We start from the raw sequence: 15668 nt of genomic DNA on the forward strand, positions 1-15668 counted from the left end.
CACAGGTCAGTTTGAGATCTGTTGTGTTCAAGGTGTCTGTAGGACATCTAGATGGGAAGGAACATTGGGCAGTTGATGTGTGGAACTAGGGTCCAAGAAAAATCTCAGCTGGCAATGTAGATTGAATTTAGGTGAAGTCACAGATAAGGTATGAGATCATCATCAGGCAGTGAGTAAAGTGAGAAATGGACAAACCTCTGAGGAAAAGAGAAGGTTGAGGAAAGGGAATGTAAAGGTCGTTGAAAAGAATGGCCAGAGAAGGAAGAGTTTAGCCAGGATAGGGTGCTTTCAAGAAGCAGGCAAGTGCAGATAGTGTCTGTTATAGCTAAAAGATAAAGACTGAGAAATGTCCATTGTATTTAATAATGAGGAGGTTATTGGAGAGAAAGTGGGTTCCCTGGAAGGAATTGGGTTAGGTGGCGAAGCCAGATTGCAGAAGGTTAAGGAATTAATAGGAGGTAAAGAATTGTAGACAGTGAATTTTATTGTTTGGCAGTGAAAGAGGCGGGGGGAGAGGCTTTTGCTAGCTAGCGGGGTGTGTTTAGCGTATGTCAACTTGTATGTGTGTGTGCGTGTGTGTCTTTTCTGGAGTTGTAAATCCATTGGAAAACCATGTTTCTATATCTTTACGTTCTTGGAATCCAGTGTAGCATCCTTCATAAGGTAACTGCTCAATATCAGTTGTTGACGATGATTTTAATTTATTTAATATGTCTTTTTCAACAAGATTCTTTATCAACATCATTTCCAAATTCTGGAAACATTAAATCTACGTTAAGAACTTGATTTTATTGAAGTTTAAGTGCACTAAGGCCTCTGGGCATGGCTTAATGGAAAGAAAATAGGCTTTGTGGTCCACTAAAACTAGTTCGAATCTAGACTATGACACTTTTTAGCTATGTGATCTTGAACTAGTAAACTGTCACTTTTGGCCTCTTCTTCCTCATCAGGGAAATGAGGATAATAACACCTACCTTTATAGGGCTGTTTATAGGGCTGTTGTAGGGTTTAATGAGAAGACATGTAAAGTGTTTTGTATGGTGCCTTATATGAAGTAGGCACTCAGTGAATGCTTTGTAGAAAAACAGCAGCTTCACGTGTTGTATGTGCCAACACTATAGTTTTTATAATTTGATTTAAAGTAGTATGTGTGATATAATGTTATAACTTTAAATAAGAACAAGCATTCTCCGTTGAAATTTGAGTGAAAAATTAGCCTTTGAATAAAAAATGTTTCTTTTCTTGCCCCCTCTTCCCCTTTCCAATCCAGGTCCTGAGGGAATCTAACAAATTAGCAGAAATGGAAGAACCACCCTTGCTTCCAGGAGAAAATATTAAAGACATGGGTCTGTAATGGTATTTTTTTGTTGAATTTCCTTCTCCTTTCTGACTATACCGACTATTCAGTACTCTCAGTGTACAGAGAACAGGCTCTCCGTCTGAGACGCCTCTTGTCTGGTAGCACTCATGACTGCCAGCCTTCCCAACAGTTAGTGTGTCATGTGTCAAGTCCTGTTGGTCGTGTTTGTATTTGGACTACTGGGAAACATGCAAATTGAGTTATATTTTGTTTCTTTTCTGGTTTGCTTTACTTTCATTGACAGTAGGTGGCTTTTTTTTTCTTTTTAAACTATTGCTGAATTCTGTGAAAGAAAATTTCATTATTTTGAATTATTGCAGCAAGATAATTGAGTTACCTAGATAAGAAACATTGAATTGTCACTTTGTACAAGTAATTTTTCTTAAAACACATTCTTTCTTTTTGCTTCCTTTATTTTTTCCCACTCTGAATAAACTCAGGTGAATTTTTGGGTGAAAATATTTCATCTCCAGGCAAAGCAATCCATTTGCATGTAGGTGCCTTTCTTTGTCCAGCCTAAAGAACTAAGCAATAACTTATTGTATAGACTGGAAACTGGAAACAAGCATTTAAGCTATTTTTTTTTGTCCTCGTGCTTTTATTTTGTTTCATCTGCGTGGTAATCTATAAAATACCAATAGCTTTTGAGAGATAAAATAATATATTAGGGGAATAAAGTAAATGGTTTCTTAGCCAAAGTAAACACTTTTCATATTGTTATCAATCATAATTTTAAAAAAGACTTGATAAATTCTTTTTTTTTTTTTTTTAAAGATTTATTTATTTATTTTCCCCCCAAAGCCCCAGTAGATAGTTGTATGTCATAGCTGCACATTCTTCTAGTTGCTGTATGTGGGACGCGGCCTCAGCATGGCCGGAGAAGCGGTGCGTTGGTGCGCGCCCGGGATCCAAACCCGGGCTGCCAGCAGCGGAGCGCACGCACTTAACCGCTAAGCCACGGGGCCGGCCCAAGACTTGATAAATTCTTAATATTCCCTGGCCAGGTGTCATTTCCTTGTGTAAAAATAAGCAAGCCAAAGGAGGAACTACCCCAAAATGGGTTGTTCTTGCTTACAGTACATTTAGATCCTTCACACTTAGCATGGTATTTGTCTCTTCTTGCTCTTGACTCTTGGTTAAATACCTCCCCAGTCTCTTTTTTTTCCCCCCTACTCAGCCTCATGTATGCCCTAAACTCTTATTCTGCTGAACTACTTACTGAGTCAGGTATTATCTATTATCAGCACTGGATGTTATGTAATAAGAACAGTAATCATTATTGAGTGCTTACGGTCTCATTTAATCATTCTCATCTTCTGAGAAAGATATTAATCCCATTTTGTAGATGAGGAAACTAAGGCGTAGGGTGATTACCTAGCTAGTAAAGTTATAGCTGGCACTGTGACAATTTTTTTTCCTCTTCTGAACCTAAAGCACATGCATTTTCCACTATGATAAATGACCTTATGAAAGACTTGCAAGTTATCACTCGGTCTTTTTTGTTGGCTCCTCCTCCTTTAAATAGCAGCACTCCCTTTGGGACTGCACCCTTGACCCATTTCCCTTTTCTCTCTTCTATGCTCTTTTTGGTTGATCATATCTAAATTAGTAGCTTTATGTTCTATATATTTTCTGATGACTCCAAACTTTGTTATTTCTAGTGTGAACCTCTGTCCTAATGCATATAAACAAGTGCCTGCATCTTAGACATATGACCTTGGATATCCTATTGATATCCCTTATACCCAACATCTCCAAAACTCCAAAGTCATCACCTTTATCCCTAAATTTACTTCTTTCCTTTTATTCTCTCCCTCAGTTAGTATTAACTCCAGTTGTCCATTCATTCAAGGCAGAAATCTGGGAGTCATCTTAGACTGCTCCATTCCTCTGAACTCTGACATCCAGTCACTTACCAGATCCAGAGGAGTCAGTCTCTCAGAATTTATCTTTTCCTCTCAATTTTCATGAGCCCTTGGTATAATATTTATGGGTACTGAATTTTAGGTACCTATGAGAAACTTCAAGTGGAGATATCTAGGAGAGCTATCTTAGGAGCTTAGGAGAGAGATCAGGGCCAGAAGTCCATATTTTGGAATCTTCAGATCATAGATATTAGTTGAAAATGAGAGGAGGAAAATAACCCAGAGAGCAAATGCAGTGAGAAGAGGGCCAAGAACAGAAACATAGCGTTGGTAGACATTTTACAATTATATGGTAGAAGAGAAACCAGGGAGGGGAATTGAGGAGTGAAGAGAGTGTGATACAATATAAATTAGAGAGAGCCAGACTCTATACTTACCTTTGTCCACGTAGGTACTTTACTTTCCCACTTCTGTATCTTGGATTAGGCTCTTCCTCTGCACTGAGTGCTGTCTCACCATCTCTGTGCATCTAAAGGGTACCTGCCATTGGGGCACAGCTCACATGCCTATGTTCTCTGATCCCATAGCTGAAAGGATTTCCCCTTCTCTGTATTACCTAGAGTACGTCTTTGTGCCTTTTTTTCTGCACAGATGGCAGCTCTTGTATATTACATTTATTTGTATATATTTTATATCTTACAGATATGTGTTCTCAAGGTCATTTTGGTCTACCTCACAGAAACTATCATGGATTCTTCCTCAGTGAAAATTTGAGAGGATTAGTAAATCTAAGCTCCTTTGGTACCACTAGGCATTATTAGTATTGCAAGATTTGGAGGAATACCTAATATATTAAATAAAATATTCTGATTCAAAATCATCTATGTAGACTTGATTATTGTGCCAAAAATTAAATTTAGTGTGAAGTATAAGGCTAGAAAATATTGAAATTTTGAAATTAATTTGAAAAAATTTGAAAATATTGAAATTAATATTGAAAATATTAATTCATGGAGAAAAGATGTTTGATTTTTAGTTGGTCTAATGTAAATCTGCAGTTTAGATGTTTTTTAAAAGTTACTAGTGTTAGGAACATCAACAGAATGCTTTAGGGAAGAAGCGGTCTCAGAGTGTTGTAGCCTGGCACACCAGCCTAAGGAGGAAGGGTAAAGGGGGCAGAACAAAGCAGAGCCTAATGATGATAATAGAAACATAGGTATACACCCCTTATATTTGTACTTTCAATTTCAATCAAGCAGTATCATGTATATTATCTCTTGATTTTAGAATAAAGAGGGAGGTGTATCAAAAACATTTGACTAGGAAGGACATATCCTGTAGTAAAATATAGAATAATAAGATTGATTTTCTTGCGTGAGTAAGAAAACTGGCTCTGGAAGGAGTCCAGAAATGTTTTTAGTAACATTGAATAAAGCTTTCCTAGTTGAGGTAAAAATATAAGGTCAAGAAAATGTATGCAAGGCAAGTTTGTGTATCTTTCTATAATGATGAGTTTATTTAATTTTAAAAGCTTCCCTCTAAATGAAACATTGGAAATGCATTGGAAACCCTGATAAAAAAAATGTAGCTCGATCTTGAACATTCCCAAGGGAACCATTTTGAAGGTTAGAAATGTTTGTTAGAAGATCAGTCTCATTTCAAATTCCATATAAAGCAGTCAGTGCTTCAAAGTGATGTATAAAAAGCCAAGTCAGGAAGTTGCAATACCTTATTAAACATATTTCATGTCCCTAAGTTTTCCCAGAAGCCCTTTGAAAGGTTCTTAGAAATTTGTTGCTCCTTATTGTGCCTTACTTCCTTGGAATGATGAAGATCTGCTGATTTGCTGCAATAATGACATAGCAGGGATTTATGAATATTTTAAGATATAAAAAATCTTTATATTGGGCATAACGAACTCTACCATATTAAATATTATTTGGAGCTAGTGGTAGCTGAGTTATTCTGCTTAATTAATTCATGTTCTAAAAAGCATGATATTGTATAGATTCATCATTTGTCATTTAATAAAACAGTACTTACGATTATTTCTCTACAAAGTTTGACGTCAGTGCTTGGTCAGGAATATAATATCCTCTTATTTTACTAAGAAATTATATTTCATATACATTTCATTTCCCTTGCAGTATTTTCCCCATAAATATAATCAGGTCAGGAGTTTCTGGTATTATACAATACAGGAGTTTCAGGTATTCTATTTTAGAGGAATATTGACAAACTAGACTGTGACCAGAAGACGACCAGCAGATTGGTGAGGTGATCTAGAAAGTATGATAAGATTATTGGTGACTGTGACTTGAGGCATTTACTTTTGTTACCACCATCCCTCCACCCACCATTCCAACTACCACACCTATTTTATCCTACAGGGAAAGTGGCCATCTTTGTCTCCTTCTGTTCTGTCTCAGGATAAGGGATGATATTCTGCCTCTCTAGTCCTTCCCATTTATTCTACATTCCTTCCCCAGATCGCTGCATGGCTGGAAGCTTGGATTTGGCTTCTGAGTTCTCTTTGAATCACTGATTCTGTGATTTTTGAGCATAAGTTAGATTAGCAGTCAGAATTCTATTAAATTTTGTGAAAAGATGAGAGCGCAGTTTTTAATAGTGCACAATATATTGTAAATTGTGGACTCTTTGTCTTTTCAGCCAAAGATGTAACTTATATATGTCCATTCACTGGTGCTGTACGAGGAACTCTGACTGTCACGAATTACAGGTTATATTTCAAAAGCATGGAACGGGTAAGACTTGTTGTTGGGTTAGATTTTTATATGTACATCTGTGTGTTGTTTGCAGACAGTTTTGTTCATTTTTAATCACTTTTAGTTCAAGCATTTCTAACTGAGGTTTTTCTCATGTATGATTATACAGTGTCAATTGCTCAATTTTTATTGTTTTTTTCTTTTCTTCCTTTAGGATCCCCCATTTGTTTTAGATGCTTCTCTTGGTGTGATAAGTAGAGTAGAAAAAATTGGTGGTGCTTCTAGTCGAGGGGAAAATTCTTATGGACTAGAAACTGTGTGTAAGGTAATTGTTATAATATGTGTGGAATTTTATTTGGTTTGAAAAGCTTTGTATTAAATAGAGCCTGTGTTTAGAGACTGATTTCCAAAATATCAAGTGGATTTCATACTAGAAATGTCATTCTAGTGGAAGAAAACAACATTCAGGAGTAATAAAAAGGTGTTCTATCATGAATTAGACTTGAATTCTTTTGGACCCAATACAAAGTACTTTCACATTCGTTATTTCACACTGAGCCTCATAAAAATCCTGAAGTAGGCATAATAGACATTATTACCTTTAGTTTACAAATTAGAATCATAAGGCTCTAAGCAATTAAGGCATAGTACTTTGTAGTAGGAGAATTGGTTATGATATATTCATCGTCCCCTATCTTTGCTGTTTCTAGTTTTCATAATTTTTTTTGCTTCTGAAACAATGCAGGGAAAACTTGGTATTATAGACCTTCCCTATTTTCTTACCTAATCGCATTCTTTAAATGCATTGATACTTGAATGAAACTTAGATTGTTACAATTTTAACATTCAGTCATATGTATTTAATACAGGTGCCACTTCTACAGGTCGCTCTTCTCCTTATTATGGCGTATTAACACCCATGCACGTCTCAATTCTAGGTCACCTTTTCCCTTTCTTTTGCTATTCTGCCAGTGCCAAAAGTAAAAGCAACGGCAAATGCATAACTTTGAGGGTACTTTCTTATGCTAATCTTAGAAGTTTTATGAATCTAGTATTAAAGCTAATGACTTAGTAATTATTTTTATGCTTTTCCATTATAGTTGGAAGGGGTCTAAGAGTGTAATAGCTGTCAACCGTGTGTCAAGCACATTGTCTCCTGATCACTCTTCTGTGGTCTAATAGTAAATAGAGCAGAGAATATAAGAGGACATGAAAGAGGGTAACTTTAAAATCTTGATCATTTTAAATATAATTTTTTCCATGGAACAAGACCATTATCAACAAACCCAAACATTTAGGCCCCTGCAAACAAACCATAGGCCCCTGGTGTGGTACTTGAAGAGAGCTGTGTGGCTAACAGAGTGATTATGAATATTTCTACTAATTGTAAAGGTATTTACTGAGGGAAAACAAGGTATCAGCTTAGGTTCTTGCACATGTTTGTTTTAGAATACGGTAGAGCTAGCATTCTAGTTTTGGATCAGATTTGTAATAAAATGTTCTACTTGTTCGTGTACTGCAGGTGCATTGTAGTGGGGGGGGGTCACTGTGTTCAGTTTTACAGAATGGGGTATAATAAAGCTATTTTGAATTCTGCCTAGGTGGAAACACTTAAGTAAAATGGGTAGTCTTAAAATTATTCTTAATCCTCAATTTTTTCTTAGTGCTGTTATGATGTCAATATACCAGAACATGAATATCTACGTTCAGCCTGAGCATAGAAAATCGTTTGAGGACAGATAATGGAAAGGGGCTTGGTCTTTAGATCTGACTTTAGAGCCTGGATGAATTGTTTGAAACCAAACTATTGAGAGTTTATCTGCCAGTAGGTGGTTGAAGAACTTGGACATGGAATGGAGGAAGCCCATAGGCAGAGTTTGGTTCTATCAGTCTAGTAGCAGGAGACTTAGAAAGAGAAGATCCAGTGGAGATGAGTCCTGGGAAGGGATCATAAGTAGAATAATCACCAGGGATAATGGAAATAAAAGACACTTAAGAAATATCACAAGAGGTAATCAGGTGTTTAATAGGGAAATTCATGACAGAAAATGGGCTTTCACAGGGAAAGGACATATGTTGATAGTGTGTATCAGTCATGACATTAAGCTGCAGATATAGTCTCTCTAATCTCCAGTCCCTACGTCAGATGCTACCTCCTTCACTGGCCTGTCTTTGAGTCCATAAGCAGGGGTAAATTTCCTGTCCTCTGAATTCTGCCTTGTATTAGAGAACCTTGTGTTTCTTTTTATTTCTCTCAATAAGGTGTTGTAATTTCCCTGCCTCCAGGAGCTGTCATCTGATTTATTTTTGTATCCCACATTCACAGATTTTAATATTTTACAAGTTAGTTCCAAGTTACCTTATTTGTTCATTAAATAAAAAGTGAACAAACCATGATAGATGACTTGGATCCTAAATCTTTTCTAGGATATTCGGAATTTACGGTTTGCTCATAAACCTGAGGGGCGAACAAGAAGATCCATATTTGAAAATCTAATGAAATATGCGTTTCCTGTTTCTAATAACCTGGTAAGATGTTTCTTTTCTTTGAAAACTATGTGTTATAATTATTGGTGTAGCGTAAAGAAACTTGTCTAGGCTATCTAGAATCTCTACGTTTATGATCCTGCTTAGCCATTTAACCAGATGTATAATTTAGGTTTAATCTAATTTTTTGGACCAGTTTTTTTAGATATAAAATGAGGAAGCTGGACTAGCTGATTTCCGAGGTTTATTCCTGCATGCTGACATTCTATAATTATATGATCTTTCTATCCAGGATGTTTTCATGATAAAAAGCTGTATGTGGTCTTCATTAGGATTTGAAATCTTCTTTTTAATTGGGAGCTGAGAGTTAAGTCTTGCAATTTTAGGAGGGAAGGTTGGGAATTGGGCAGATACTTGACTGAGTTCCTACTGTGTACTATTAACAGTGTCAGGCTCCCTCATTTATATTATATAATCTAAGTTCTACAGTACCCCTATGATAGTAAATATTTATCCCTATTTTAGAGTTGAAACCAGGAGCAGGTAAGCAGTTAAATTAAGGGCATAGCTATTAGGGAGTAAAATTTGGAATCAATACTGGTCTTCTGACTCTAGTTTGAGTGTTTTTCATCATAGTTGATCCTGCCATTCTGTCTACATAAATGATAAATTAAATTTTCTTTTTTGGTATGCAAGATTGCTTGGCAAAAAATAAAAATTTTATTCAGTATGTTTTAGAAAATGTAGCATACACTTCAAAGCTGCTTAATTGCTGATCTCTGTGATGTCAAACTAATTGATTATACCAGATGTGTTTTTGTTATGTAATGCCTTTCATTATTTAGAAGTAAACCTAAAACAGCTACGAAAGATATCTGAAGGAAATATAGTAAATATGTTAGCATTTGATAAATCTTGGTGGTGGGCCTCTGTGCTTTTCTATATGTTTGAAAAATAGGAAAAAAAAATAAGTTTTCAAAATTATAAAACAAATGCTAGAACAACAATATAAAAAAAAGACACCAATACAAAATATCCTTGCAGATAAGTAAGTAAAAACTTTGTGTATGATAAGGATACATTTCTGATTCATTACCTCTTTAGATGTCTTTTTTTAGCTATTAATTCTGTTTACTTTTTTGTAGCCTCTTTTTGCTTTTGAATACAAAGAAGTATTCCCTGAAAATGGGTGGAAGCTATATGATTCTCTTTTAGAGTATAGAAGGCAGGTATGTACTTTTTTTTCTTTCAATTTTAATGTTCTGTATTCTTTTCATTACAACGAAAACTTCATGGGTAGAAGTAAACAGCTTTATACAGTCGTGTGGTTTATGTTGTTGTTTTTTTTTAATGAAGGCTATTCCTGATTTTTTGGCTGCCTTTCAGTTTCTTTAAACTGCTTTTCAGACTGTGCCAGTGATCTTTCATGAATCTTTAAGAGTTTACAAATAAATCAGTTTATTTTTAAGATGTTTAATAATTTTTAAAATAAAAATAAAATGGTATGTATATTTACATTTTAATGCTCTTGTATGCCATTCAACATTATTCACTCAGATTTTTCTCTTTTGGGTATCCTATATTTTAATTCTGGAAAAATTTCCTAATAGTTCTACTGCTTATAACTTAGCTCCACATAAAATTTTGAAAGTTTTACTTCTTCATAGATGACACACTTCTACATAAAATGTTAACAAATCAAATCTGATAGTATACAAAAGAGATAATAAATCATGACTAAGGTTGATTGGTTTAATATTAGAAAACCTATTAATGTGATTCACCACAATAAAAGATTAAAGCAGAATTCAGTCTTGAAATCTGTGTTATAATGAATGATTCTCCCTATTCTTCCTCAATACACCACTCCCAAAGAGTCCTTATACTGCAATACTTAAACTCTACCTAAAATTGTCTTTATTTTTAACTTTCCACATTGGTTCACCATGCTTTCTTGAAAATTAAAGTTCAGACACATTGTTTCTTTCTTTGTAATCATTGGATTTGATATCCAAATTCTTCTAGAATTCAAATATGAAAATCATTAAGCTATGATTTTTGTATTTAGATTTCATACATTGAATTTTAGTTATAAAGCTTCTAATTTACTTAGGTTTGTTTCACAAAGGTAGGAAGAGTCAAAAACCACTACTAGAGAACTAATGCTATCCAAATGGTTTGAAACTGAGTTTGTTGATGCTCAGTCACATGTAGCAAGTGAAATTTCAAATTCCTCATTCAGTTATAAAACCTTCAGTTGGCAAAATATGAAGCAGAATGCAAAATAAATGGATCCTCTGGAAACCAAGAGTCTACAAGTAACATTGCAATATTTTTGCTAATCTGAAAATCCAATGTGAGAATTACGTGAGAAAGCAACCAGAAAATCTGACAAAAGTCTTTAGAATTGTAAAAATGAGGAATATTCTTTGGGAAGCTAGGCAAAAATTACTGTCTGTTCTAGTAGCATTCAACATAGAACTTTGGAAAGAAGATGAGATAACTGTGTCCAGAGAAAAGAAATAATTATTAAAAAGAAAAAATAAAGAGTAAATAACTGCCCATACAGAAAGAGAATTATGAGACTAGGAAATGTGGCTGTCACAATAGAGCACTGAACTCTATATTAAGTGATATAGACGCTTTGGTCTTTGACTTATTGATGAATTTATTGGCTTTTTTCTGCAAAGTTAGACAGTTTGCTCTGAGTCAACTAAGCTAAAGTCTAGTGGAGAGGACACTGTATTTTTTGTAGTTAAAAGACTCAGATTTTTTTTTAAGTATCTTTTAAGTTTATTATGGAAGAAAATGAAGATAATCTCTTAATATAAACCTTAACACTAAAGATAAAGCATCAGAGTATTTCACCTTTTCCTTAAATTAAAAAAAAAATTGAAAGTGGTAATACTTGCACTCTGTATAAAATTCAAAAGGTACAAAAGGTAGGTTTCCTTTTCAGGCCAACTTTGTCCCCTAGCCATCCCAATAACTCTCTCTTTATTTTTTTTAAGCAGATGGTGGCATACTTTGCTCACTGTTCTGTTCCTTTCTTTTTCATTTAATATATTTTAGAGATTATACCATCTCAGAACACACAAACCTCATTTTTTCTTTAAAATTGAGATATAATTCACATAACATAAAATTTACCACTTTAAAGTGTACAGTCCACTGGTTTTTAACATATTCACAAGGTTGCACAGCTGTCACCACAATCTAATTCCAGAGCATTTAGAAAACTTAGTTTTGAATCCTAGCTCCAGCTCTTACTGAGCTCTGACACTTAGCTGTGTGCTTTGAATTAGACATTTATGTCACATGGCCTTTACTTTTCACTTGTTGATAGGAATGGCTTTAAGGATTGTTTGAAGGATTCGAAATATACAAGAAGGCACTTTATAAACTATAGAAATCTATCCAAATGATTATTATTATATTTGTTACATTGTAAAGCTCTGAAAACAGAAATCATGACTGATTAGCTTTACTGTGTGCTGCCACTAAAACACAAAAGGAAAGCCACATTAATTCTATAGACCTACACGTTATAGTGCTAAAAGAAATTAGATTATGTATTTTTAAAAATGGGCAAAACTATTAATAACCATTTAAGTTTGTTATATAGGAGAGTGTTTCTTTAATTTACTCTTGACACATGTAGTGATTATATAGGGGACCCTGAAATTTGTGGATAAGATTAAGAAAAATCAGCAAGTTTGCTAAAACAGTAAACATCAGGCTTTTTACTGATTAGTAATCAGTACTCAATCCTAAGATAGATGTATTGCTTAACAAATTTGGAAAACACTCGAGTACAGTCAAGGAGAACAGAATTTATCCTCAGAACTGGAATGTAAGTAACTAAGGAAAGCTATAATCCAGTTAGTTTGGTTGTAACTTGACTCTGACAAATGGATACATTAACTGAAGGGCAGTGATTTGCAGGGAGAGTAGAAAAATGTAGGCCAAGAGTCTACAATTGTTAGTATGTCTTTAGCACTGTCTACAGAGAGAGTGTATACTGACTAGCCAAGTCCGGTTTTCTGCTTGAAAGGCAATTCCTTTAGTGGAGTTAGGTGTGTCACTTTATCTAAGAATGAGGAGAACAATAGCCATTAAGACAATGTAAGTCAGTGGTTCTACCCCTAATCTGCCACTTCCCTGAAGAACGTGACATCATCCCAGTGGTAATAGTGGTTCTCCCTGGTATTGATTTTTCAAGGTTGTGGGAAGGGGATGAGAGAGATGGGAGTACGTACCTGGGTTGGGGGTGGTACATTAGGATCTCAGGAGATGTATGCTTTTCAGGTGATCTGACCCTCTTAGCTCTGACTCCATGATACCTAAGAAGACTTCAAAAACTAATTTTGCTTTGTATGGAAGCTTCCTTGTGTTACATTGATTTATTCACTCATATATTCATTCATTCATCAAATTTATGTAGCACCTACTGTATACTAGTGGCTAAATCTACAAAACAGAAGGACACTCCTGACTCCCAAAGAGCATATGTTTCATGGAGGATTCAAAGAAGTAAACTAATAGTTAAGAGATACAGTGATGAAAACTGTGATTGATAGAGCAAGTGCTCCAGTGAGAGAATATGAAGCCCTCTCGGAGCTGAAAATATTTGGTATAGGCTAGAGTAGAGTGTAGTTTAGGGAAAGCAGGAGTGTGAAGGCTTTGCTGTCATAAAGGATTTCATACTTTATGTGAAAAGGAATAGGTGGCCATTGATAGTTTTTAGGCAGAGGAATGACATGATAACTTTTGCATCTTAAAAGGTTATTGTGGAAGCAAGGTGGAAAATGGATTGCAGAGGGACTGGAGAGAAGTGATAATGACCTGAATTAGGGAAGTGGCAGTGAGGACTGAGAGAAGTGAGCGAACTATTCTTCTGGTACTTTTGGAAGAAAAATCATAGAAATTAGTCATTGATTGGATGTAGGGCGTAAGGGAAAGGGACAGGACAGTATCCAAGTTTCTTGCTTGAGTACCCCCTGTGTAAACTTACCAATTCACTGTACTTTTTTTATTATAGCATATAAATATATATCTTTTTAAATCTCTAATTAAACCTTTCTTTTATTTCTGGAAATAAGTAAGGATCTTGCCTGAACAGTTGTCTAGTATATATAATAAGTTGAGGCGAGCAAGAGAGAAGGAGAGATGTAGATCATAGGAAGCAAGTTGAGATCAGCCTAATTACATGGGGTACATAGAATGTGAAGCACTAATGAAGAAACAGACGGTGGCTAGGGATAGATGGAAACCATTGATAGTATCTACCACATGATTACTAGGAGGAAATTTTCTCTTCTTTCTTAATTTTAGTATTCTCCTGGGTGTTTGAAAACAGCTTGATAAATACTGGTTTAAAGGAGAGTACATTCTGCCCTTTGATTTCAGATTTTTATAACAATTTTGTGAACCCCGATAGTAAATTTTTCTTGAGGAGCAATGTACTTTTATGTACAAAGGATAGATTTGGAATGTACATGGAATTCTTTACTACTTTGTTTGGTCAAGTTACAGTCTGTGCTACAATTTCTTCATCTATAAAATGAAGTTAACAAAACCTGAATACAATAATGTATGTGTGTATGTGTATAAAGAGGGTGCTGGCATAATGCCTGCACATGGTAGGTGCTCAGTAAATGTATTTTTTACTTTAATTTGGTTTCTTTCAACTCTGTCTTTTTCTGTTAGATATGAATTGCCAGGGGTCATAAAATTTAAAAAAATATATGTTTTCTTAGTTTCAACCATTTAACATAATGGCTTTATTTTCTATAGAGTGGGGGATGGAAAATTTAAGTGTCTTGTTAGGTAATCCTATATGTGAAGTAGTATACTAGTTATAAACATAGCAAATATGAAAGGACCAAATGAGAGCTTAATAATCGATGTGTTTTTAAAAAGTTGTTTTAAGTATTTCTCTTGCCTCTTGTCTTTTTGGCTTTGCCTTCTGTTACTCCCTTGCTTTTCTGACATGTTTTAGATTAGATTAAATCTAACATGATTTAGATTAGAATCTAATCATCCTATTAGATTCCATTAGTACTCTAACGTAGACATGAAATATTCACTGTAGGTATATAAGTGATAAACAGGTATACAGGATTCTGATGGACACTTGGTGCCTGCCCTCTAAATTTCTTTGTATATATGATTGGCAGCAAAATCAATCATCCAATCAAACTGAATGAGACTGTTCTTTTTTTAAAATAGGGAACATTTGCAGTCTTACGGTTTCCTTGCTTCCTTTCCTGTTGGAAATGCTTAGCATAGACTGACCACTGGATCAATATTTATGACTTAATCTATTAACATAAAATCAAGTACCAAAATGAACACAGATCCCTATATTAGAATGTCTCATCCTAAAAGCCTGGTCACCGCAGGCAGACAATAACTGTTCCAACAACTATTCCAACAACTTATTGGAGATAAGAGAGGTTAAATATGGTAGCTTCTGTTATGATGTCTTTTAATATGTTAGTTAGGTAGTAATTTGTCTCATGTTTTATTTCACATGTAGGGAATTCCAAATGAGAGCTGGAGAATAACAAAGATAAATGAGCGATATGAGCTTTGTGATACGTACCCTGCCCTCTTGGTTGTGCCAGCAAACATTCCTGATGAAGAATTAAAGAGAGTGGCATCCTTCAGATCCAGGGGCCGTATCCCAGTAAGTATGAAGCTTTGATGAGACTTTGCAAATGCTTTTGTACTCTACATAACGCTGAGATTAATGAATGGGAGAGTGGATGCAGGATAAAAATAGCTACAGCAGCAGGTCTTTTAGAGATGTTAGAGAATGAGTTATGTAGTAAAATTAAAACTTTTGGAGAGAACACGTAGATTAAAGAGGTTTCTGGAGAGTCTGACGTGGCTGTTAGAGAATTGCACAGAATTGCATGATTCTTAATTTGAAAACAAAGTTGGCTCTGTATATTATTCACTATTTCTTTATCTTATTATACATTCTTTAGTGGTGGTGATAAATGTTCTTTTCCTTTAAATCCTAGAAGGAAGAAAACTTTACAAATTTATGATAAATTACTGTGTTCTAGAAAGATCAGCTCAAATAATTTTAGGTACAAAATTTTGTAGATTCTGAAGACTTTATAGTTGGGCAGTTTTTCTGATACAGTAATAAAACTTTAAAAGTAGGGTTTATGTAGCCCTCTTTTAATGTATTTTTTTTCTAGAGACAACAGTTTCCAA

General features: G+C 34.8%; 1 protein-coding gene across 5 annotated transcripts in view; it reads left to right on the forward strand.

Annotated features, from left to right (window-relative positions):
- Positions 1 to 15668, forward strand: part of MTMR2 (myotubularin related protein 2) — a 106176-nt gene that overhangs the window by 63647 nt on the left and 26861 nt on the right. For all 5 annotated transcript variants that reach the window (XM_058545370.1, XM_058545372.1, XM_058545368.1 and 2 more), the window contains 6 exons: positions 1271 to 1346; positions 5896 to 5990; positions 6166 to 6276; positions 8379 to 8480; positions 9584 to 9667; positions 14980 to 15129. In XM_058545370.1, the coding sequence (XP_058401353.1) occupies positions 1271 to 1346; positions 5896 to 5990; positions 6166 to 6276; positions 8379 to 8480; positions 9584 to 9667; positions 14980 to 15129 (618 nt within the window). The remainder of the gene's footprint in view (positions 1 to 1270; positions 1347 to 5895; positions 5991 to 6165; positions 6277 to 8378; positions 8481 to 9583; positions 9668 to 14979; positions 15130 to 15668) is intronic.

The sequence above is a fragment of the Diceros bicornis genome, chromosome 7 (assembly GCF_020826845.1).
Source record: "Diceros bicornis minor isolate mBicDic1 chromosome 7, mDicBic1.mat.cur, whole genome shotgun sequence".
Lineage (NCBI taxonomy): Eukaryota > Metazoa > Chordata > Mammalia > Perissodactyla > Rhinocerotidae > Diceros > Diceros bicornis.